General features: G+C 43.2%; 1 protein-coding gene across 1 annotated transcript in view; it reads right to left on the bottom strand.

The window, feature by feature from the left end:
* Positions 1-23079, bottom strand: part of LOC126162751 (ATP-binding cassette sub-family C member 4-like) — a 386365-nt gene extending 363286 nt beyond the window's left edge. Inside the window, exon 1 of the mRNA XM_049919433.1 lies at positions 22917-23079. Within this exon, the coding sequence (XP_049775390.1) occupies positions 22917-22990 (74 nt within the window). The 5' untranslated portion in view covers positions 22991-23079. The remainder of the gene's footprint in view (positions 1-22916) is intronic.
* Positions 23080-23982: the final 903 nt, after the last annotated feature.

Genomic DNA, 23982 nt, shown 5'->3' with positions numbered 1-23982 from the left:
CTCGGCCACAGCGGCCGGCCCTGTCATTTGGAGAACAGACATGCAAGTGGACGGTGACTGTTGCAACCACAGCAGAAAAAAATTGAAATGATGCTGGTTTACGGAGAATGTAGGAGAACTGTTGAGACCGTTGTTGTCTTGTATGCCGAGCATTTTCCAGAGAAAGCTCCCTCTCGTTTGTTGTTTTACAAGATTGTGAACAACTTTTTGTCTGATGTCACGTACAGACCGGCAAAAGGAAAGGAAGCAAACGTGTTACAGAAGAACCTAATAAAATAGTTGTACTTGTGGCAGTGCACCACAACCCACGGATAAGCGCCCAGCAATTGCACCGCGATTCCGGTTTGTGCGCAGGTAGTGTTGTCACAATACTGCATCGTCGTAGGTATCATCCACACCACGTGTCACTGCATCAAGAGCATCATGGCGCCCATTTCAATAACCGGATAGTGTTTTGTGAATGGGCACATCAACAAATGCAATCGACCCCCACGTTCTTTGCCGAGGCACTGTTTTCCGATGAATGTACATTCAAAATACCATGGCAGCCTTAACCGGCATGACATGTATTACTGGAGTGTATACAATCCGTGCTGTTTATGACAAGTTGGCCATCAACGTCCTTGGCCGATTAACGTATGGTGTGGCATCATGGAGAACGAACTCATTGGTCTGTATTTTATCGAGGACACGTTGAAAGGAAGCAAATATCGAACGTTTTTGGAAGTACCGGTACTACTGCAGGATTTGCCCTGAACGTTCAACAACTTATGTGGTTGGTTTCAGCATGACGGTTGGCCATCGCATTACGTAACTGAAGCACAGGTGGTGTTAGACTGTGTTTACACTGATCGATGGATCGGCAGAGGTGGCCCTATTAACTGACCCGCAAGGTCGTGGGGATATTTAAAAGAGAAGGTGTACCAGCAAGTGCCAACAGGCCATGAAGACATGGTCAACAACATCAGAAACGCCTCTGCTTACATTTCCGCAGATATGCTTCTGTCCTTTGTATGATCATTCGAAAAGCGGATCACTAACTGTATTGAAATTGGCGGTACTATGTTTGAACACTTCCTCTAACTGGAAAAGTAGAGTAGCGTTCACTTCGAGCGAAGGCCACAGTGGCGCATCGAATAATCTCCTTTTCTATATGTCGCCGGAATCAAAGTTGCGAATAGGGTTTTCAATTAGAGGTTATGAAATACTGGTGTGTTCTGCCCTCGCAGCATGGAAGCGGAGTCCCACTTGCCATTAGAAATTTAAGGGCCATTGAATAGCAAGTCGAAAATTTCTGTTGTGTACCCATTTCTATTCCTCCGATTACAGCGCCATCTGTGGCGATACCAAGGAAATGCTTAAGCATGTAGATTTTTCCGTAGAAACGTAACCAGCAACAAAAAACGAGAGATCCCGTCGAAGATTTCAAAGTTGCCTCCCGTCACCCACGGACGGGGTGGAATGGGGTTCGAATGTGGTATAATTGGATGTCCTCCTCCGAGACAAACAAATTGGAATTATAACTCTTTTTTTATCCTATGTGTAGTTTTCGAGATATTTCTAGGTCTTTAGTTAAAATAAACACCTTGTATAATACATTAACTCATATGTATAGTAATCAGACGTTTGAAGCCGTTTTATACACCGGAGCTCTATTCTTTAAAGAATCGGGGCCCTACTGGTGCCGAACTAGAAATCCCCTTCACGTTCACGGTAATCTGGACGAGTGCGCCCAAATCGTGGTGTGAAAAGACGTATAGGCAGAAACATGTGACTTCTATCGACCACTTAACGTAGATAAAAGTGTCATCAGACCGAAGGTTCGTTTGAACACCACATAGCTTTAGTAGGCATGATCCTAACGCAGACAGTGTACCGTTGCCTTCTCCAACCTTTGAATTGACGTACCCTGCCAGTTATATGGTAACAAACAGTTTAATGTGGGCTCCGAACCACACTGTAACTCGCTATTTTTCACAGTAAGAAGCATTGCCACAGGTGAAACAAGTTAAGAGGACGACCAATATTTCCCTCCGACGAGCTGGTTGATAATATGTCGTCCATAATGGACTGCTTGCTAACAGCTGCGACTGATTTGATATGAACAATTATTGGTACACTGTTTCAGTCATTTTATATTTGTTTTAACACCACTACGCGTTTCTGTGGTCTGGCCATCATAATTAGGTGAATTTGTTTATGACATACGCATGTGTTGTCTATGTGGCAGACAGCGCTGTGACAGGGAGGTTAAGTGTCGCCTTGCGCTGATGGAGAAATATTAGCGTTATTTACAGCTCTGAAAGGATTTATACACTGCATATATGTGAAAGCTGTATTTACTCCGCATCTGGGCTCATGTATTTCCTGTATGCTACCATCGCATCCGACTGTTTTTCATAGTATGCAGTAATCTATAATGAAGTACTGTCTGAAGAAGTTACACAAACTTTCAGTCTGATCTTCACAAGACTTCAAACTTGTGCAAAGATTGGCAACAAACTTTAAACGTTCAGAAATGTAAAACTGTGCACTTCATAATACAAAACAAAAGTATCCTATGATTACAGTATCTGTGAGTTACAATTAGAATCCGCCAACTCATACAGACACTTCGGTGTAACAATTTGTAGGAATATGAATTGCAGTGGGGCTTGGTTGAGTTAAAGCAGGTGGCAGACTGATTCTTTGATAGGATGCTGGGAAAATGCAATCACTGTACAAAGCAGACTGCTTACGAAAAATTCGTGATACCCGTACTAAAATGTTACGTAAGTGTGTGCGGCACATGCCAAATGGTACTATCAGCGGACACTGAACGTTCACAGACAACATCTGTAAGTCTGGTTACAAGTTGATTTGATCGATAGAGGAATGTCATTGAGATACTGAAAAACCTGAAATGGATGAGTCCTGAAGACAAACGCCAGTATTCCGCAGAAGCCTAATCAATAATTAGCATTAAGTGAGCAATCTAGGCATATAGTACAACCCCCCGTGCATCGCTCCCATAGGGATCTTGAAGACAAGATTAATTACATCGCGCACGGAGGCATTTAAGCAGTCATTCTTCCCGCACTCCATACGATAATGAAGCGGGAAGACTCCTCTGGCAAGCAGTTCACAATGATTTGTAGAGTATAAATGTAGATGGAGATGAGGCCTAAACTGTAGAATAACACAGAAACTTGTGACATATATGGAATATGATTAAGAGATTGCTTACTGTACTTATACATATTTGTGTCGTCAGAAGTCTTCAGTATAGTGGTTTACGCATTTGATGCCCAGTATTCGAGTCTCAGGGAAGTACAATGGTCACCTCTGGATGGCAGTACAAGTTGCCGGATCATTGATAGATTAGAAGTTGGTCCCAGTAAGTACCAAGTGCAGATGATTCTAGCAGCGAGGACACATTCAACGTCAGTACGGACATGGACGACCACGTGCTGCAACCCTGTACTACGACATCTTGCCTTTAGTGCCTCAAGATGCCCAACCGACAGAGCAACCAGCATCTCCGTGTGCAAGAGACGTCACAGCAGCCTCTGACCCACGGATCTCTCTTCACAAGGAATATCGCTTGCTTCAAGAGACCTCTCTGTATGTTAATCAAACACCTCACACAGACATTTTATGAACCACTGAATGTGGTAGCTTGCTCACTGTGAGTTGAGGTTTAGCTTAGAGACTGATTCTTGCCGTCTCTACATCAGGCTCATTCAGGGAACACGTTACAACTGCCATCTTGCGGGAAGGGAGGAAATGGCGGCGGTGAAGTTCTAGCCTGAGGTGGGACCCTGCGTAACGGCACAGGACAAAGGGGCCAGTGCCGTAACGAAGGCGTTAGGCGCAGATAGCCAGTGCAGCATTTCGACGTACCAGCCACTTCCTCTATTGCAGCTGTGCCTAAGAACTCAGTTCGCTAGCCTTACGCTGGCAGAAGTGCCATGACGCTCAGCCTCAATGCGCACTTCCCCACCACCACGCCATGCTGTCTGTCGACAAGCAGGGGGAACAGGGGGAAACTGCGAACACGCCACATTTAAATGGCAATAGTCACACTGTGTACGACTTGGTTTTATATTTCACATTTATCAACAACATACATCACAAACAAAGCAAGTTTTCAGTGTTACTATTATTTATTTTTGGCGCACTGAAGACATAATATGATTTTTATCTGGTACAAACCTGTCGGCATACAGAAGATGCAAACAGTTCCACCCACAGTGCCCTCATAATTGAAAAAAGGTTTTTCACACAAATGTTTCGATAGAAATATCGTAGCATTTTTGGAAACTCATTCTAAAGACATGGAAACTCTACGAAGCCGGCCGCTGTGGCCGAGCGGTTCTAAGCGCTTCAGTCCGAAACCGCGCTACTGCTCCGGTCGCAGGTTCGAATCCTGCCTCGGGCATGGATGTGTGTGATAGCCTTAGGTTAGTTAGATTTAAGTAGTTTTAAGTCTACGGGACTGATGACCTCAGATGTTAAGTCACGCTTAGAGCCATTTCAACCATTTGAAACTCTACAAGATCGAAGTAACGTATGCGTCTCGGACAGTTTTAACATAAAAGGATTTGTAATTAAAATGGGAATTATCTTACAGGTCAATCAGTACATCTGCACGTGCACAGCGGCACTTTCGACTGAAACAGCAAACGGTTTCAAAAACAGATGTAAGATTGGCAGTGTCCACAAAACGCTTAGGAAACAATCCTTGTTATTCTTTCAAGGCTACAATAAAATTTTCAGTCATCACGTTTTCTGTAAGAAGAGTGCGCTTAGGCAGCTGGACTGTGTTTGTCAGAACGTGTAGTTTCTATAACGCGATTTTCTTTTAAAATCACCCCCATCAAATCAGAAAGAAGTTTCTTACCATGCAGTGCCTTACTGTGGGCAATATGCACTTCACTTAAAATACAAGGTAATCCATTCCGGATGTAGTAATTTTCGTTCGAGCACTCATTTTTCATTCATATATTCGACAATAGCGAGTTTTAAATCGAAAAATCGTTTCACACATGCCCCTTGACTTCACCAACGTACTTTTCAGTACATATACAGTTTCCATATTATTCGTTTAGTTCCTTCGAAAACTGTTGCAACAACTGCAGTGGAATAATGCGTGCGACTTCAGAAACTTTACTATTCCTACCATCAGTTTCTTCACGTGCTGTACACTTGTAAATTTAGCACAAAGTGCTTCTTGATGTACAGAATAATGAACCCCATCTGTCGATCACTGGATTTTTTTTTTCCTTTCTCATTGTCAACTAAATCTGTAAATTTTTTCTGCATAGTATTGTAGTAGCGGTTTATAGCAAATTTGCAGTAGGCTACCTTTCACCTATGTGACTGCGTAATACAGTATATACTGAGAATTCTCATCCCTCTATTCTGTCATTCCAATTCATTTTTAAAGGCGTGTGACGATAGATCAGTAGACTGACTCTTTCTGTGCAAACAGCCACTGGACCTGTGGACATCCTTCATACCACGAACACATAGCGAACGGTAAATGGTGCTGACACCACGATTCTCCTGAACTGAAAAGAGTTGTGCTTACCGAAAAATGCCATACCACAACACCAAATGTTGCTCTGAACCGAGTCCTTCCGGGAAGGAACAAGCAAAGCCAACACAAGCCGAACCTTGGCCTGCACGTAGCCCACACATTCGGCCCGCATGAACTTTGGCACGCTACGTCCGGCCCTGCTGTACTGCGACCCATTTCTCTGGCCAGTAACAAGCCTTCATGGACTGTCAGCAGCTCTGAAATGTGCGGCTGTGCTCGCCTTCCGCATTAGCAAGGAAGTTTGACGACACTGAAAATATGTGGCAGTGATTTTCTCCTCAAGTCTACTTTGGCTGCATATATACCCACAAGCCAGCCGAGCAGGTCATGGGCACGGCATAGCTTTGCTTCAACACCTGCCATGTGACAGTATCTGCCACAGTATTGAGACGCGACCCTGTCGCTGCTAGCTATGTCACAACTGGGTTGCATACTGACGACCACTGCTTGATGGTCTCGCCATCAGGCTGCCTTCACTCTGCCTCCGTCTCCACGATACTGCCCACCAGCGATCCTTGTGTAGCTTCATGCTGTGGGACACGAACTGAGGTCCACTCAGCCGTGTGCCGCTGAGGTACGATGCCACCTTATGCAACACTGCAGCCAACTGTTCCAGGTTCATCCCCTGGGTAACACCAGTATCCGTCACGCCATTGGAATATCATGTCTCTGGTAGCCAGTGGAACTACACTATGTGATCAAACGTATCCGGACACCTGGCTGAAAATTATTTACAAGTTTGTGGCGCCCTCCATCGGTAATGCTGGAATTATATATGGTGTTGGCCCATCCTCAGCCTTGATGACAGCTTCCACTCTCTCAGGCATACGTTCAATCACGTGCTGGAAGGTTTCTTGGGGAATGGCAGCCCATTCTTCACAGAGTGCTGCACTGAGGAGAGAGGTATCGATGTCGGTCGATGAAGCCTGGAACGAAGTCGGCGTTCCAAAACAACCGAAAGGTGTTCTGTAGGATTCAGGTCAGGATTCTGTGCAGGCCAGTCTATTACAGGGATGCTATTGTCGTGCGATCACTCCACCACAGGCCGTGCATTATGAACAGGTGCTCGATCGTGTTGAAAGATGCATTCGCCATCCCCGAATTGCTCTTCAACAGTGGGAAGCAAGAAGGTGCTTAAAACATCAATGTAGGCCTATGCTGTGATAGTTCCACGCAAAACAATAAGCCCCCTCCACGCAAAACACGACCACACCATAACACCACCGCCTCCGAATTTTACTGTTGGTACTACAAACGCTTGCAGACGACATTCACTGGACATTCGCCATACCCACACCCTGCCATCGAATCGCCACATTGTGTACCGTGATTCGACACTCCACACAACGTTTTACCACTGCTCAATCGTCCAGTGTTTACGTCCCGTACACCAAGCGAGGCGTCTTTGGGCATTTATCGGCGTAATATGTGGCTTATGAGCAGCCGCTCGAACATAAAATCCAAGTTTTCTCACCTCCCGCCTATCATAGTGCTTGCAGTGGATCCTGACGCAGTTTGGAATTCTTTTGTGATGATCTGGATAGATGTCTGCCTATTACACATTACGGCCCTCTTCAACTGTCGGTGGTCTCTGTCAGTCAACAGACGAGGTCGGCCTGTACGCTTTTGAGCTGTCCGTGTCTCTTCGCGTTTCCTCTTCACTATCACATCGGAAACAGTGGACCTAGGGATGTTTAGTAGTATGGAAATCTCGCGTACAGACGTATGACACAAGTAACACCCAATCACCTGACCACGTTCGCGGTCCGTGAGTTCCGCGGCGCGCCGCATTCTGCTCTTTCACGATGTCTAATGAGGTCGCTGATATGGAGTACCTGGCAGTAGGTGGCAGCACAATACACCTAATATGAAAAACGTATGTTTTTGGGGGTGTCCGGATACTTTTGATCACATAGTGTAAGTGTTGTAACCACTGCTGCCACATCAGCATCCAGCATGGCGGCGAGTAAGTACTGCTGCCTCCTAACAGCGTGCGTGAACTGCAAGGACGATTGCCGTATCTGCTGCTGCGTTGATGGGACATCACAGGCTGACGCTGGGAGGAGTTAAGTGGTATAATAAAGAAATGGTACGTGTCTTTCTGCAGCCACCTGCTATGGGCTCTTATCGTTCTGTGCCAACCCATTCGACCCACAGTGCCCACGGTTGAAGAGTAAAAAGCTATCCTGATAACTAGAAGAATGACCCTCCTACCATCCTATAGCGATTACTGCACCACGCTGTACCTGATAAGTCCTGTGTTCCCTCTGACAATGTCCTACCAAACAGGGCGGACGAATAGCTCTAGTATGAGGCCGCATTGCACCTAAGTTTTCAGCTCGGTAATCAGATTGAAATTTGGCGTAACAAACATTGGTTGCTGCAGGCGGAATTAACGGAGCGTTAACACAACCATCCTGTCCCTTGCTGAGCTCCGAGGAATCCTTTTTAGAATCATAGTGGCGTGCACGTATGAAGGCGGGTGGTGGGGTGATATGTAGTGACACAGGGCGGTGAATCATGAGACTAGTGTTGCCAGATATACCGATTTTCACTGCATGTCTTGATTTTTAGGCTGTCGTGATCTGTGCCGCGTAAATCTTACATGGACCGCCGAATGTCTCGACTTTTGGGCACTGCTAACAATTCGAAATACGTGTATTCACTTAAAAATGTCGAGTACATGGAAGTTCTGAAATGAGTTTCTTGGCATGTCAATGGATGTAACGAAGAAAGAAAGAATAGCGTGCGCCAGGATGTCACTGTCTGCCAGTCAACTGAAGGGACACCTCAGCACATGCCTGAACTATACGTTCTAAAAACACTCAGCCGTGTGTCTTCCGCTGCCGTATTTTTATTACCACGCCGTTCTTTTCCGGAAAGTGTTTCAACATCTCCACTCCTCTCTCGCTTAATCACTGGCCGCGACTTCTCTTTTCCTGCCACTTAGTACTTCGATTCCATGGTGGTCACCGCCCCCCCCCCTCCCCCTGAACCCTCCCACCTGTCCGTTTCGCGCTTTTGTTTGTAGTGACTCCTAGATGTGTCTACAGCGCTGTTGATGTTTTCAATCCATTCATTCAGCGTAAATACTGCTGATAAATAATTTATAAAATATGTATCTATTTCAGGCACAGTAAATACAAACAATTTGAAAGAAGCTACACGCTAGTTAGTTATATTAAGCAGCTATGCAAACAAAGTCTAAACATCAGTCCATCTTAAGTTCTTAAAGCTTCATTATTATTCTTAAGAAACTTAATCCACGCAACAATTCATTACTAGCTGTTACCCGTGGCTGAGCTCGCAATCATTTGTTTTGTTGTGATAAGTGATTGTAAGTAAGCTACTGCATGTGCAATAACATCAGCTGCTTGTTTGGGTAAGCACCACTCATAATGCGCATCCCACTTTCCCCCTTTTAAGCTGTCCCAACGCACGATGCGTCGCTGTCAAGCAGTGCGTGCTGAGGGGTATAGGCAGGAACGCACATCTACGCATCGTGCTACTGAAGTAGCTGTACATCATACAACGTGTACACTATACAGCAAATGATGTGGAACTACGGCTTAAACACATTGAAGATTGGATAAACATTGTATTCATTACTTTGAATCAAATCACATAGCATATATCAACTAATAGAAGCTTTTTCACAAATATGAAAAAGCCAGAGTAAATATTTTCCCTAATTCGCGTAATATTATTCAACTCAATGAATGTCGTACTATACACTTTTAAAATAGCCTATGTTCTCCCTCACGGTTCAAGCTATCTTCACACCAAATTTCATCGAAATCGCTCCAGTGGGTTAGTCATGAAAACATAACGGACAGATTTACATTCCTATTTATAGTATTAGTAGGTGTAAAATTTCCAATTACGACATCTTTTTATCCGTGTTCCAGCTTGATGAAATTAAACGTATACTGTGCCACAAGCTACGCTGAAGTCGCCTGTGGTAGCCCCACGGAAATTCGTCCAGCAGTTTTGGAGAAGTGTGTTCAAGCAAACAAAGAGATAGACAGGTCATTTTTACGGATTATTATTATTAGTGTAGATGGGTGTATTTTTTCACATTTTACCCTTTAATGCGTCATTTATTGTTTTAAGGATTTATTTTGTAGACGATGTTATGAGTCATAGATGTCTAGAAGACTTCTAAAAAAATAGATTTTATTTTTGCGAAAATATTTTTGTTACCAGCCTAAAGTTGGAATTTTTGATCAAGAGAACAGTACGTTTGATACAGTTGTGCCAGTCAACAAACTTTGTTCGTAATATAACACTATAGTATTTATTATGGGTAGCATAAAGCAGACATGACAAGTATTACGTTAAGAAACGACAGCGATAGTTTTGCGAGTACATAAATTTACCTAGGGAAAGTCATAAGCAGAAGCAGTGGGTCAGTGCGGTGCTCTACCCCAAAGTTGCCAATTACTTGGAACGTGTGGCGAAGGACAGAGTTTTCCGCCTTCTTAACTTGCACATTGCTAGCAGGCATCACTGCAAGTCATGCTGGTTGGCCTGATCTACATTTCGTGGTATCTTCGTGCGTCCTGTACTAGCATCGAGGGCATCATACTCAATACAGACGCTCTGTATGCAACTATAGAAGGAACGCCATACACAGTTTTCAGCGTACTTCGAAGTCATACCCCTGACTTTTGTGTCACGATGTTGACAGGACACCTTTTAGAGCATGCATTGTTTCGTGGATCCCAAAGATGCCTCAACGTACAGATATGAGTGTACTTCGCATGCTGCGTAATGACAGTGAAGTATGTTACACAGTGCATATAATTACTGAATTTTTTACTCACGAGAACATTTCAGTAGTTTCGCTGGAACCTGCCTCTGAATATGAGAATTTGACTACCCCCCCCCCCCCCTTCCGACGAGATAAAAATTTATATTTAAAGGCGAATCGAACGTAATAGCAACCTGTATCTTACAAACAGTTAACATTTGCGACATTTACAGCTACATCTATACTCTGAAAGGAGGATACTTTGTGTCCGACTGTCACTTGCCCCTCTTCCTGTTCCATTTGCGAATAGTTCACAGAAAGAAAGAAAGTAATTCCCCGTGCGCGCTCGAATCTCTTTAATTTTGTCTTCCTGGTCTTCTCGCGAGATACACGTTGGAGGAAGCAATTTTTTGGTTGACTGTTACATATATACTACACCGATTTGTGATCCAAGCAGCGCGTCTCTGAATTTCAAACTTCCTAGAACTCGCCCAACAAAATCGAGCCTTCCATTTGCATTCCAGACAACTTATTTCATGAGCGTAATTCATTTTTATAGCTTCGCAGTGTTACGTCAAGATAACGATGTAGCAGAGTTCAAAATTCACCAGTAATATTGGTATATGAAATTATTAAATCTTTTCTCGACTATATTCGAATAACTGGATGAAATAAGTTATTAACCTGAAAATTAAGCGAATATAAATTGACATAACGTTAATCTAATCACCATAATAAACCATATGATATATGAAACTGTCCTGAAGTTTACAGGGTGTCAGTGAAGCGCCCTATAGCTGCTGGTTCGATGACACATTCATATCTTATTGGCTACTTGTTTTTTAGATTTCAGTTTCATAACATCCTTGAGTTAAAGACCAGATGATACGAAATGTCAGTTACATAACTGCTCATGTTATTATCTCGAATTCGGACCTTGTGATGCATTAACTAAAGGATCGACTTCTACTGTGTTTTAGGGTCCTAGCCATAACTGTGATCTGGGTTTATAGGGTGTAGTGCTATGTGCTGTGTGTGCATTCACATGAATCGTTATGAAAGCCACACCACAGTGTTGGCACGTTTCTTATACCTCTAAATGGCACAGACACGACCGTCAAACTTAACGTCGCCATCCAATAAGTGACTCATCATCTAGGACCTATCATTCCTTCACTTCCTAAGACGCTACAGAGAAGTTAGGTATTTAACCCTGCATTGCTACTGGTGGGTCTCCCGAACCCTGACTTGTGTGAGCGATTCGTTTTCGTTTGGTTCACAGCTCTGCACACGAGCAGCGTTCCTTGTAGCTTCCTACCTTACACATCTGTGCCATTTGCTCGTGAAGTGACGGCGGAAGTCCACTGTCTAGAGTGCTTGTAGCGTGTTTGGGTCTGCCAGACCGACCATAGGAAGTAGGTAAGTACTTGTTGGGGCTATCAGACCCAGAGTAGCAATGATGGTATCGTTTGTCCCAACACAAATACGTTTGTAGCACACACGTCAGCATATCAACCGACCTCTCAAAAGATCTGACAACAGGCTGGCGGGTTTCGAACAGCAAGACCATGGAAGTGTGAACTAGAGCACGGTGCCTTAGAGAGACGACGGTGCTATGGGTGTAAAGATAGCAAAAAGCAATATATTTGTTACAAATGCTCTAAGTTTGCGTGACTCAAAAAAAAAAACGCTCAAGTTTAATTTGTAAATACTGCATGTAGTGGCCTGGTGTGGTAAAACATGTGGAAACAGTACGCTCAAAAGACATTGTGGACTCTCTCCGTTTACTTACAATGTTTTCGTACATGTTTTCTACTCATCTGTTCATACCTGAGTTTGGTTTTCGTAGCTTTCATTGTTCTACTTCGTCTGCTATGACACACGACAGTCACATTGTGTAACCATTTTTGTCCTGTAAGGTACATAAATGTTAGAAAGACTGTCTAATTTGCTTACGTACTAAAGAAGGACAACAATTTACTCAAACCCAAAGCAAAACGTGCTTGTTTACTTCATCTAGACAACATACGTGAATGTGAAACCCTTTTGTACTCCCTATCCTTAACAAATCAGACCGATACGCACGCCGGGTCTGTGAGACCCCTCGTAGCAACGGTGGTACAAACCAACATAGTAGCAACGCAGGGTTAATCAAGGACATTAACGCACCGGAATGTGAAGACATTTATTCCATCACGACTTGAGATGGCTACCTCTCGATCAAGCATCACTGTATTAATGTGTATTATCTACGTCAGCTGCGTAGGAAGATATAACTGCATCCATACAGAATTACGTAACAACGCTGCGTCAAAATAATACACTTAACACATGCTGAAACTTCCTGGCGGATTAAAACTGTGTGCTGGACCGACACTCGAACTCGGGACCTTTGCCTTTCGTGGGCAAGCGTCTAACGGAATCACTCAAAACATAATTTCATACGAACATAAGGAGAGAAAATGTGCAAATCGTCTAGCTCCTTCGTGTGAAACTCAGCTCAATGGAACATATTTATAGATAAGAAAATATGCTAGATGCAAGTTATTTAACAGCGTATCGGTGTGCTGTCCCCGTTCTAGCTTGTTATCCCCCTGGACGCCATGGTATTTCACACTGAGGTTTTCACTCACTGGATGGCCATCAATTTTGGTCACTGACACCAGCTAGACATTTTTATTTCTTTGCAACTGTGCTATTATAATCTTCCATATGATAAAACTGTTTGCTCTGAACCATTGGTAAGTTTGTTCAGCTATCATCTTGCCTGTGTTTGGTATGGATGAGTTTGAGTACTTGATTTATGTGTTTGCGAAATTAGCAGACATTAACCTAGTGAAGATTTCTTTAACGTGAGCGTGGGTTAGGAACAGAAGTCGTTCCAGTACTGAAACTTGTGGACTCGATATCTTGTGTTTCATCAAGTTTGGTTTATCTCCCATTGTACAGTTTGTCAGCGTGACCGTCAGCTTTCTGTTGTGAAGAAAAGGCTCTATCCACGGAAAAGGGACGCCATTAACGCCATAACATTTCAGCTACTCAAGTAGCATTTTTGGTTTATATTTTATTTACGGGAATCAGTTACTGAAACCGCACTGGAAATCAGTTAACTGCGTTGTTCACAGGATGGTGTGACTTTTAAAAACTGAAAAGGGTTAGAATATAGTAACAACTTGTTCGATGATCCCTATTCTTGTCGATGGGTATTACAACTACACACTTAAACATGTCAGGAAACATATCTAGTAGTGGCCAACTGTTAACACAGACTAGAGAAGGGGGGGGGGGCGTATATTTGCTATCGTAGTTAGCAATCTACTGATCGACTAAGATACAAAATAACATAATACTCTATCTCTGAATTGTCAGTTTATGATGACTAACGCATGTAATGTGTATGCGGTTTGAAAAAAAAAAAGTGGTCAGTGAAGAGCATCTTTGTTGCTATTCACCTGTTCCATGCATGCACTTAAATAACTGTATCTTCGCGTCCTACTACCGCACAATGGCACAAGTTGTCCACCGAGTCACACATGTGAAATCAACTTTCATGACACATGAACTTCAATGAATCCTCCCCCTCCCCCAACCCCCCCCCCCCCTTGATGACTGAATTATGAAACTCCGAAGTGCATCATGGAATCATAAACAGAATAACCGGTTGCCTTCAGAGGCAGTTTAATAATATTCACGGCGTTCTTAGGGACTGTGTACTTGAAATTATAACTGTCTGTCGTAGTTAATAGAAGACAGGGAGCAACTGCAGCAGTTGCTTCTAGCGTCTTGCTGACAGCTTGCGAAATGAGTATGAGTACAAACTGGATCGCACCCTGGCAACTCAGTCCGGACAGAAGCGGGGTGTTTTGTACTGCCTCGCCCAGGCGCATTCCATCCAGGAAGATTTTCGCGGTGCTCCTGTCGTACGGCCGTCGCGTCAGCTGTCTTAAATATAGTGGCCGTGGCGACCGCGCACCCTACATAGGCGAGACTCGGTGGTAACCAACCTCAACCGGTTCGCACTAGGTCCGCGCTTCCTCGGAAGCCAACCGCGCCGTCGGCCGCAGCGCCGCGCGTGCAGCCAGCGGCCACAAACGCCGCCTCAATCCTTTGTGCGCCGGCCGCTGCACGCGGGATTTCTACCCACCTTGGCACGCAGGTGTAATCACAGTCCCAACTGGCTGTCCACTGACCACTAAAATACTATGAAAAGAGAGGCAGCGCCCCATTTCTCCTAGCAGAGTCAGGCACTGCGGCTTATCTGCAACTGTTCTAGACTGATACAAGGTCGCGTGGATAAATCAGGTCAAGTTCGCTGTACGGTTCCTACGGGAGTCTTTAAATCGTTGCACAACAACTGAGCGTTTTTCTACGATGAAAAAAGGGGACAAATGAGCCACTATTCACGTTGGAAATTGTCAGATCAGGCCTTCTACGATCAGAGTCTTGATGATGGAAAGGTGTTGTGGTTTTCAGTTCGATGACTGGTTTGATTTACCTCTCCTCGTTAGTCTATGCTCTGCAAGCTTCTTCATCTCTACGTAATTGCCGCAGCTTACATTTTAACCTTCTTACTGTAGTCAAGACTTCTTCTCTCTCTACAATCTTTACTCCATAACCAAACTGCCGATTCCTTGATGCCTCAGAAAGTGTCCTATAACCGATCCCCTCCTTTGGTTAAGTTGCCCCATAATTTTTTTTATTCTCCACAATTCGAATCAGTACCTCATCATGAGTCGTCCAGGCTTCAGCATTTTTCTGTAGAGCCATATTTTTTAAGGTGCTATTCATTCTTATTCGAAGTGTTTATAGTCCAGGTTTCATTTCCGTAGAGTTAAAAAATGGTTCAAATGGCTCTGAGCACCATGGGACTTAACTGCTTAGGTCATCAGTCCCCTAGAGCTTAGAACCACTTAAACCTAACTAACCTAAGGACATGACATACAGCCATGCCCGAGGCAGGATTCGAACCTGCGACCGTAGCGGTCGCGCGGTTCCAGACTGTTGTGCCTAGAACCGCTCGACCACTCCGGCCGGCCTTCCGTAGAGTGCTACACTCTGTAGAAATACCGTCAGAAAAGACTTCCTAACACTTAAATTTGCAGTCCACGTTAACAAATTTTTCTTTTGCAGAAACACTTTTGTTGCTACGCCAGTCTGCATTTTGTATCCACCCTACTTCGGTCATCGTCATTTATTTTGCTGCGAAATAACAAAATTCGTCTCCTGTTTGTGCGTCCCGTTTCATAATCCAATCGCCTCAGCATCGCCTGATTTAATTCGACTTTATTTCATTACTCTTGTTTTACTTTTGCCGATCATCCTATAACCGCTTTTCGAGACACTTTGGCACAATTATAATACCATCGACGGCAAACCTCAAAATTTTCATTCCTTCTTCCTGAATTTCAATTTTCTATGCAAATTTGGCTTTGGTTTACTTCACAGCTTGCTCAGTGTACGGATCGGAAATCTTCGGGGATAGGCTACAGCCCTATCTTAATTACCTTTTCGACCACTTCTTCCCTTTCATGTCCTCAGACTGTTATGACTGCAATTTGGTTTCTGTATAAGTTGTAGATCACGTTTCGGTCCCTGTATTTATCCCTGCTACGTTCAGAATTGCAAAGAAATTAGAAATACAGTGGTATTTATGAACAGACTTTCTTCGCGTTAAAAAGTATTTCTCTAAATACTACGAGAGCCTTCCACCGTGACCCAAAGTAGAAGACAAAAAATTTATATAATTTACCTCAGGTTTTCGCGAGATATTTCTGTTCACACGGCCTAAGCTACATTGAAACAGATTTTTTCAAAAGTAGGTGTGTGGAAAAAATTTATTTCTGAAGCACTGTGGCCTTTCTTTACATGGATTTTCGATAGTTACAAGCTGTTCTTACTATCAGCTTTGATGGATTCCTCAACGAAATGCATCCGGCTGGTAGGTCTCGAACTCATGACCTTACAAAACGGCGAGAGAACCTAAACTTTAACATCATATTCTCCATTAACACAAGATTTATATTTGTATCCTATTGACTTCAAAACTGAAATTGCTGCTAAGGGATTTAATAACGAACATATGCGATATATTGTAATCGATTCTTCTTTTAATTCCAAAAGCGGGATTCAAAGTAGACAGTGTAGCTGCAACCAGCTTTAATCTTCCGTTTTAGTCTCATTAAGAAACTTACTGATAGTGACTATTTTCCTCTCAGTACGATCCTTATGTTTGTGGCACAACTTGACTAGAAGAAGGGATCGGTTGGTAGGACACGTTCTGAGGCATCAAGGGATCACCAATTTAGTATTGGAGGGCAGCGTGGAGGGTAACAATTGTAGAGGGAGACCAAGAGATGAATACACCAAGCAGATTCAGAAGGATGTAGGTTGCAGTAGGTACTGGGAGATTAAGAAGCTTGCACAGGATAGAGTAGCATGGAGAGCTGCATTAAACCAGTCTCAGGACTGAAGACCACAACAACAACAACGATCCTTATCGCATTTCCATACACACAGGTCTTCAATGTGTGCAATCTAATTCCTGCTTGGTTTCTCGAACTTACGTAAGCCTGCAGTGATGAGACTACAGCCGAGAGCACATCGCTAAGTAACAAGGAGTGGTCGGTGATTGTTGATAGGTGTATTCCAGCAGTATTGTATCGTTGTGTAAACATTCATTCCAGTTTTACGTGTGAGTCAGGTTCTGAACCATAGACCAAATTACTCGTTCTAGCATTAGCATTTCTTTCATTGGACATCCTTGGCGCCGGAACGCCAGAACTTAAAAATACTTCGTCGTGATTTAAGGTGAGGATCTGAGACACGTATAATCACCTCATTTTCCGGTAGGAAAGCGACCGGGAAGAATTGAATAAATTGGGAAAGAACTAAAGCATACAAATTAAACATTTTTTGCTTGTTCTTCCAGTGGGGAAAAGCAAGTCACACTTTTAAAGATATTAATATATCATTCTGTGATTCCTCACTTGCCAAAACTTTACGTTTTCTTTTTTAGGCTTAAAAAATCATTGAATGCTACGTCATTAGAGACAAAAGGTCTCAGGGTTTAGATGCACCAGGGAATATGAGGACTATGCTCTAGATTAGCCATTCAGTGTAAATGGCCCTGAAAATATAAAAATGATTGAAATATTCCATGTTTTACATAAATCGAAAGTCACTTTTATGAAAGAGTGATATCTGGTTTTACTGCGAAGGAATTCACATATACGTCCATATCATCAGGTAACTGAGGCACCGATGACTATAAGTGCGTTGAACTTGTAATTATTTTGGTATAAGCACATGCTTGTGTAACAGCATATATTTTACATCCGATGTAAAACATTGTAAATGAATGTATCTAGTGATAGTTTATTACCGAAAAATATCTCGAACATATAAAAAGAGGCGCAACAGTGAGACGACTCCGTTCCTTACTGTTAGGCCAGTTCCAGACATTGGAAAGATCTTTTCAAGCGTTTCCGTATCGCCCCGTGTAAAGTCGGCTCTACTAGTGACTGCTGACTGTTGTGCAGCTGTAAAATAATAAAAGGCGTCAGCAGATCTATATCTGATTCCAACGACTGATGCAAAAACGTTCACTCGTGCAGTTGTAGAAACAGTTAACAGGAACTAAACTTCAACCGAGTGTCCTTTCCCGACAATGAAATGCACCCTGGTATTGATCCATTCCACTAGCTCCACCCTGTTCCCTCCCTGTGCTACCCCACACTGGGGAACCCCAGCTCCTACGTCTTTCCCTCTCCATGCCAGCCGGCTCACACCCCAGCCCTCGATTGTATTTCTGTCCCCTACCATCCACTCCCCACAATTACCCTCACGTCTTCTTTGCCCGCCTCAATGTCTTGTCTGCTACAGCCAAGCCAGACCGCTACTCTTTTGCTCCTGGAGTACCAGTTATTCTTCGTGTTTTCCTGTCCTGTTGACACATAATATGAAACCGAATATCGCACTGTGCTAATTTGGCACAATTCTATGGAAAAACAACATAGAAATACACATTCTGTTTGTGAGGAGAAACAAACCGACGCTTTCTGTTGACGTTGGGAGTCGTATGAACACGTGACAGCAGTATTTGCTTGGGCTGAATCCTTCCATGCATTGCAAAAACGAAATTGCAAGTATCTGCGGAAACATCGACAAAAAATGCACCTGTCGAGTCTTAGAAGAGACACGCGGTATATAAAAGAAATATTTATTTATTTCATTCGTTTCGACTCTTTTGGGTCACGGATCACATGTTCAGTACGTCTTCTTTCTTATCGTTCTATTGCTCCTCTTTCGTTCTATTGCTCCTTCTGGTTCTCCCTGCTTCCGTGATCTTAATTTCAGTTCTGGCATCAGTCCATATGTGGGCTTCCACTGTATTCCTTTAGCCGGATTTATCCTGCACTACTGCGTACGGATTGTTTTCGCTTATTCCAATCCTCCTGACACTTTCATCCTGTTGTTCCCTGTTAATCATGTTGCGTCCCATATCTTCTTGGTCAACGTGCTGTCGTCCGTCCTTTGCAAATCTCAGTCTTTCGTATCATGCTTGAAACTGGTTCCAATTTATCATAGAGTTCATGAGTTGATCTACATATCGAGACTTCTTGTTTTTTTGTACCTGAGATGTTTCTCAAGATCTTTCGGCTGATGTGAAGGCTGTGACAGAAACGAAGGTGCAGCGTCTGTGCTCCAGAGGAGCGGCTGCAAAACGCACAGGTTCACGAATTACGCCTTGTCTGTTTCGACTGGCGGACCCCCGTCTGCAAGGCAGTACGAGGAGCGGTCTGTGATCGTGGAACTTCCAGCCGTTATTGCCAGCCCTGGTGAATGCTGATGATGCCACTGCTTCTTTAGTCAAGCAGCTTCTCATTTGGCCTCGCAAGAGCTGAGTGGATCCCTACCAGACCTCCCTACCTCAGGAAAAATCTGAGGAAGTGCCAGGAATCGAACATGGCTCCTTTCACACCGAAGGCAGCGGCGCTAACCACTCAGTTACGGACGAAACAAAAATAAAAAACACAGCTGAATTTTAAGTTTTTTCGGAGGTTTTCTCCGTCAACAGGTGGCAGTTTCGGTGTTTAGTTCAGGTGCATTGCTCCTGGGAAAGCAATGACATCGATACATCTGCATCTTCGTTGTGTACTTTCGTCGACGAAAGTACAAAGCAAAGGCGCATAAAACTGCAGCTAGTTCGATATCAGTGCATTTCTCACGAGGAAAGTAGGCATTAAAGATGAACAGTAATGCGGATATTTCGACGTCGTTGGTTTCCTAGGAGCAATATACATGAAGTGAACACTGCAACTGCCGTTTGATGAGTAAGCAAAACCTCCGGAACCTTCCGTAAATAAATAACTTAAAATTTAGTGACTGGTTTCGTTGTGTTTTTATTTATATTTTAAACAGGCATGCGTGGAAACAGCCTGCCAAATCTGTGTACATATAAACTTACAAGTCATTTGGTAAAGGGAACTTTGTCATTATGTATCGTTCTGTTTCCAGTTTCTCTTATGCATCAGAGAATGGAGGCTAATAAGAGTAAGACTAACCTCCTCATATTCTGTTACAGCGAAATGTGAAGAACATTATATAGACCAATATATGCCATCCCAGATGACACAAGACAGAAGCTGATTACAAAAATTCACATCTACTCTTACTCAAATATTCTGGAACATCAGTCCACAACGCACTGTGTAGGGAACACTCTACTATTATTTGTCAATCCCCTCCATGTTCCAGATGCAAATAAAGCACAGGAGAAATAACTGCTTACTTTCAATAATATAAATAAGAGAAGCAGCAATATTGTTTTAAACTTGTCCAGTACCTTTTGATGAAAATAATGTCGTCTTTCTTCTGAAGATTTCCATTTAAAGTCCTTGACTATCTCTATAATTTTTGTACTGACAAGTGGATATGTAAAAGTCAGACATTAAACTTCCAGATTCTTTCAATTTTGTCTTGTCACATAACGTGGTGAGTATCTCAAACACTGCAGCAGTACTCTTAAATAAGTGACGAAAGTGCTGTGGACCTAAATACATTTACAGATGTGCTACATGTTCTCAGAGCTCTTCTACTTAATCATGGTTGTCAATTTACTTTTCCTAAAATCGGCTGTGTGTATTTATTTTGCTACGCAAAGTAAGCCCCTCACATTTAATCAAAATGACTCAGACCGACACCATACCACTAACGTTATAATCCAAAGCTCCGGAGTCATCTTTTTACAGTAATTAGGAGTATTTCATAAACATATATAAATGTTTCACATTTTAAGTATGTTGTTAACATGCTTACACCGCTGGTTGTCCACTACCATCCACATAGGGCGTGGAGGGTTGAAACAACAATAAAGAAACAAAGCTGGCATATTTGTCGTAGTCCAAGAAGCTAGAGAAAGTGTGACCAGTAATACCGGCTGCTTTTGTCGGGAGACGGAATGTGAAACAGCATAAGGGTGCAATGCTGCCCTTAGTCTGTACGCAGCGGCTGCGAGTCGCAGAGCAGTGAACGCGTGTGCGGGCGGACGCGCCTGTCTGCCTGCCTAGTGAACGCGCACCGCTACGACTCGCCCATTCACTGCCACCGAGCGCTGCGAGAGACGAACAGCTGCCTCACGCGATGCTCGCCCTTCGCTCTCCATCCTGTGTGCCACAGCTAGCACAGCACATGCCAACAACCATAGAGATTAACGTACAGCAATTTACTGCACGGTAAAGGAAAGAACACGTGGCTAATACGACAAAACTGAGGTCCACAGTAATGTTTTTAAGCGCGGAGGAGGAACGAATGACCGTTTTAGACTGTTCTACTTGCCAAAAATAATAGTCAGAGAGCTGTTTTTTATTATTTCTTCGTTTATTCCATGAAAATCTTCTTCCTAGCGAAACAGTCATTCAATTAAATTGCCAACTTTGCAAAAGAAAATTCGGAGTCGATCGGTATTTAAATTTGACAGATGATGCTTTACCTTTTCTCCGCTGATCATAAGGGCATCGGTGATCTCATGATGAACTAATAGCAACAGTTTATCAGAAGCTTCAGTTAACATTTGTAATGATTTGAACTGTATTAGAAATACAAGTGTGCAATTGTTGCCTATACTTTAATCGAAGGCGACTTTTCTTTTTTACGGGAAGTGTTTCTACCTTTAAGGCTGCATGGAAGTAATTAAGTAAAGATGAAATTGTATCGCATTCAAAAATTCTAGCGTTTATAAGACATAACGGAAAATTAAATATTCATTGAATCGCCCGATGTTCAACAAGAAGAATTTAAAAGCAACTGGTTGTTTTCAGTAAGGTGATGCGCAACTCGATCGTTTTTATGAGAATGGATCCTCAGCTGGAATGAATAATAGTTTACATGATTTAGTCCCTCCAGCAGTTGATTTCTTCTTTTTTTTTTTGTACTATTCGACAATTTCCGTCATTGGACCACGATCAAGTTCGTACAAAAATTTCATGGGTGTCCATTACACTATACCTGTGTCCAGGTGCAGAGACTTGTATGGTACAACGCGCCATCGATAAATTTTTTGTAAAGATTCTCCATTATAGTCTGACAGAAGCTGTACAATAGCACAACGAGTAAATGAAGAAAATGACAACTGCAGTTGGCTTTAAATCATTTAATTGTGACACACAGTTGTTGTGCAAAATATAATTTTTCAAAGACGTGTCTAGGAGCTGTAAATCGTCGCCTCCTTAAAATAAAAACTAGTTCAATTCTAGCACAGCGCAACACGACGTCAGACGCATTTGATTTCGTGCTGCCTATTGTAGTCTAAGCTTCAAAGACGTTATACAAGAGGGAAAGAAAATGAATGAAGTTGTTTCGATACTGACTCTTTGTCAATCTTGTCCAGATATTGTTCCGGAAGTACGGAAAACGGACTTAAATGGAATGAAGTACACATTTCTTTTATGTTGCACTACTTAGGTGAAGTACGCGACTGTAACAACCGAACCAAAATCTTTACTCCACAAACACCAGAAATTTACGACCACTGACAGGTAGACAACAGAACTCGTCGAGCAAACCCCACACTTAAAACATCATTTCCATCCCTCCCCCCCCCCCTCTTTTTTTCTTGTTGATGCACTTCGTAAACGAAGAGAGCAAAAAGGTCTAACGCTATTTTGAGCCACGACCCGCTTCTCATGACAATGAGGCACGTGCAATACGTCTGATACCCGCGAAGGTATCATTATCCTCCGACTTCATCGACCGCATTCTTTTAATACAAAGCACACAAACATTTCACCTTTCTAAACCCATAAATCTTGAAGCTGTCAGTTGTTACTGAATGCCACATTCTAAACATAGCGGTCAAAGTGTCCCAATGAATGCATTATTGTGGAAAAATAAAAGACCCAAAAAATTAAAATAAATCATAAAACTATAAGCCGTTCGTCATTCCCAACCTGCAACGTAAGGGAGCTTCAGAAAAAAAATTTCAGAATTTAAACAACTTTCACCGCGGCATTGTCAGTGGTACAGACGGGGGTTTAGCGTCTGTCGTTGCTGGAGGGGTAAAGAGAAAGGCGTGCGTGTACTCACCACATATACAGCCTGGACACAGGGTTGGCGGTCAGCCGGGGGTTGGGCTCGCTTCGGTACGTCTTGGAGTCCATTCTAGTAGCGGTCGGCTCGCGGCTCCCCTCTCATCGCAGTCCTGCCACACGCCTCGGCCGCACCTCGCGCCACCAGCTCGCATCGAGCACTGCCGCCGACCGGGCGCGCGCACGCTTATATTCGCCCCTCTTATCTCCCCCGCCACAATGTCCTTTCTGCCGAAGTGCTGCCAGCAATTTGCACGACCTTATTGACGCTCTTCGTTGGTCATCAGCTGACGCTGGCGTACACGCACAGCTTCCTTCACGCACCTAGTTAGCATTTATTTCAGCACTTTATACAGCAATCATCCACCTGCCCCAAAGTTGCAGAAGAAACAAGACGCTCATTTAGTGTACACCAGGTATTTTCTCAAATATATAATTAAAAGTTTCTCAACGGGCGACATCAGAATAATGTATTAGTTTGGTGCATAAATTCGTAGCGTTTTTCCGTAAGTTTAATAAACACGACAGATAACATAACAGAGACCTTAGTTATCAAGAATATATTCTCCTTCACTAATTACAAGTCTGCCAACACTGGGGTAGCTCTTTGCTTCCGCGACTGTAGAAATCATGTGGTTTTGAGGCGAAGAAGAAGCCATGTTCGAAAGGCATTTTCATCCAGAAAGAGAGTTCCTTGAAGGTTGTTCGACAGAGAGCGGAAAAGATGAAAATCTGAGAGCGCAAGATCAGGTGAATAAGGCTGGGTGAGGTATAACTCCACAACGTAACTCCTGTATAGTGTTTTTGTCAGTCTAGCAGAATGTGGGCAGGCGTTATCGTGGAGTAGCATCACTTTACGCAGTCTTTCTGGTCGTTGTTATTGGACTGAGTCTGCAAGACGTCTGAATTGTTGGCAATAAATGTCAGGAGCGATGGTTAAACCTCGAGAAAGCAATTCGTAATACACCACAGCGTCGCTGTTCCACCAGATGCATAACATTGTACGCAGGTATTATTACGGGGAGCTATCGCTTTCTTTGGGCTCAGACATTCCTGTATTTTCA

The sequence above is a fragment of the Schistocerca cancellata genome, chromosome 2 (assembly GCF_023864275.1).
Source record: "Schistocerca cancellata isolate TAMUIC-IGC-003103 chromosome 2, iqSchCanc2.1, whole genome shotgun sequence".
In the NCBI taxonomy this organism is placed as follows: domain Eukaryota; kingdom Metazoa; phylum Arthropoda; class Insecta; order Orthoptera; family Acrididae; genus Schistocerca; species Schistocerca cancellata.
This window is presented reverse-complemented; position numbering and strand designations above follow the sequence as displayed.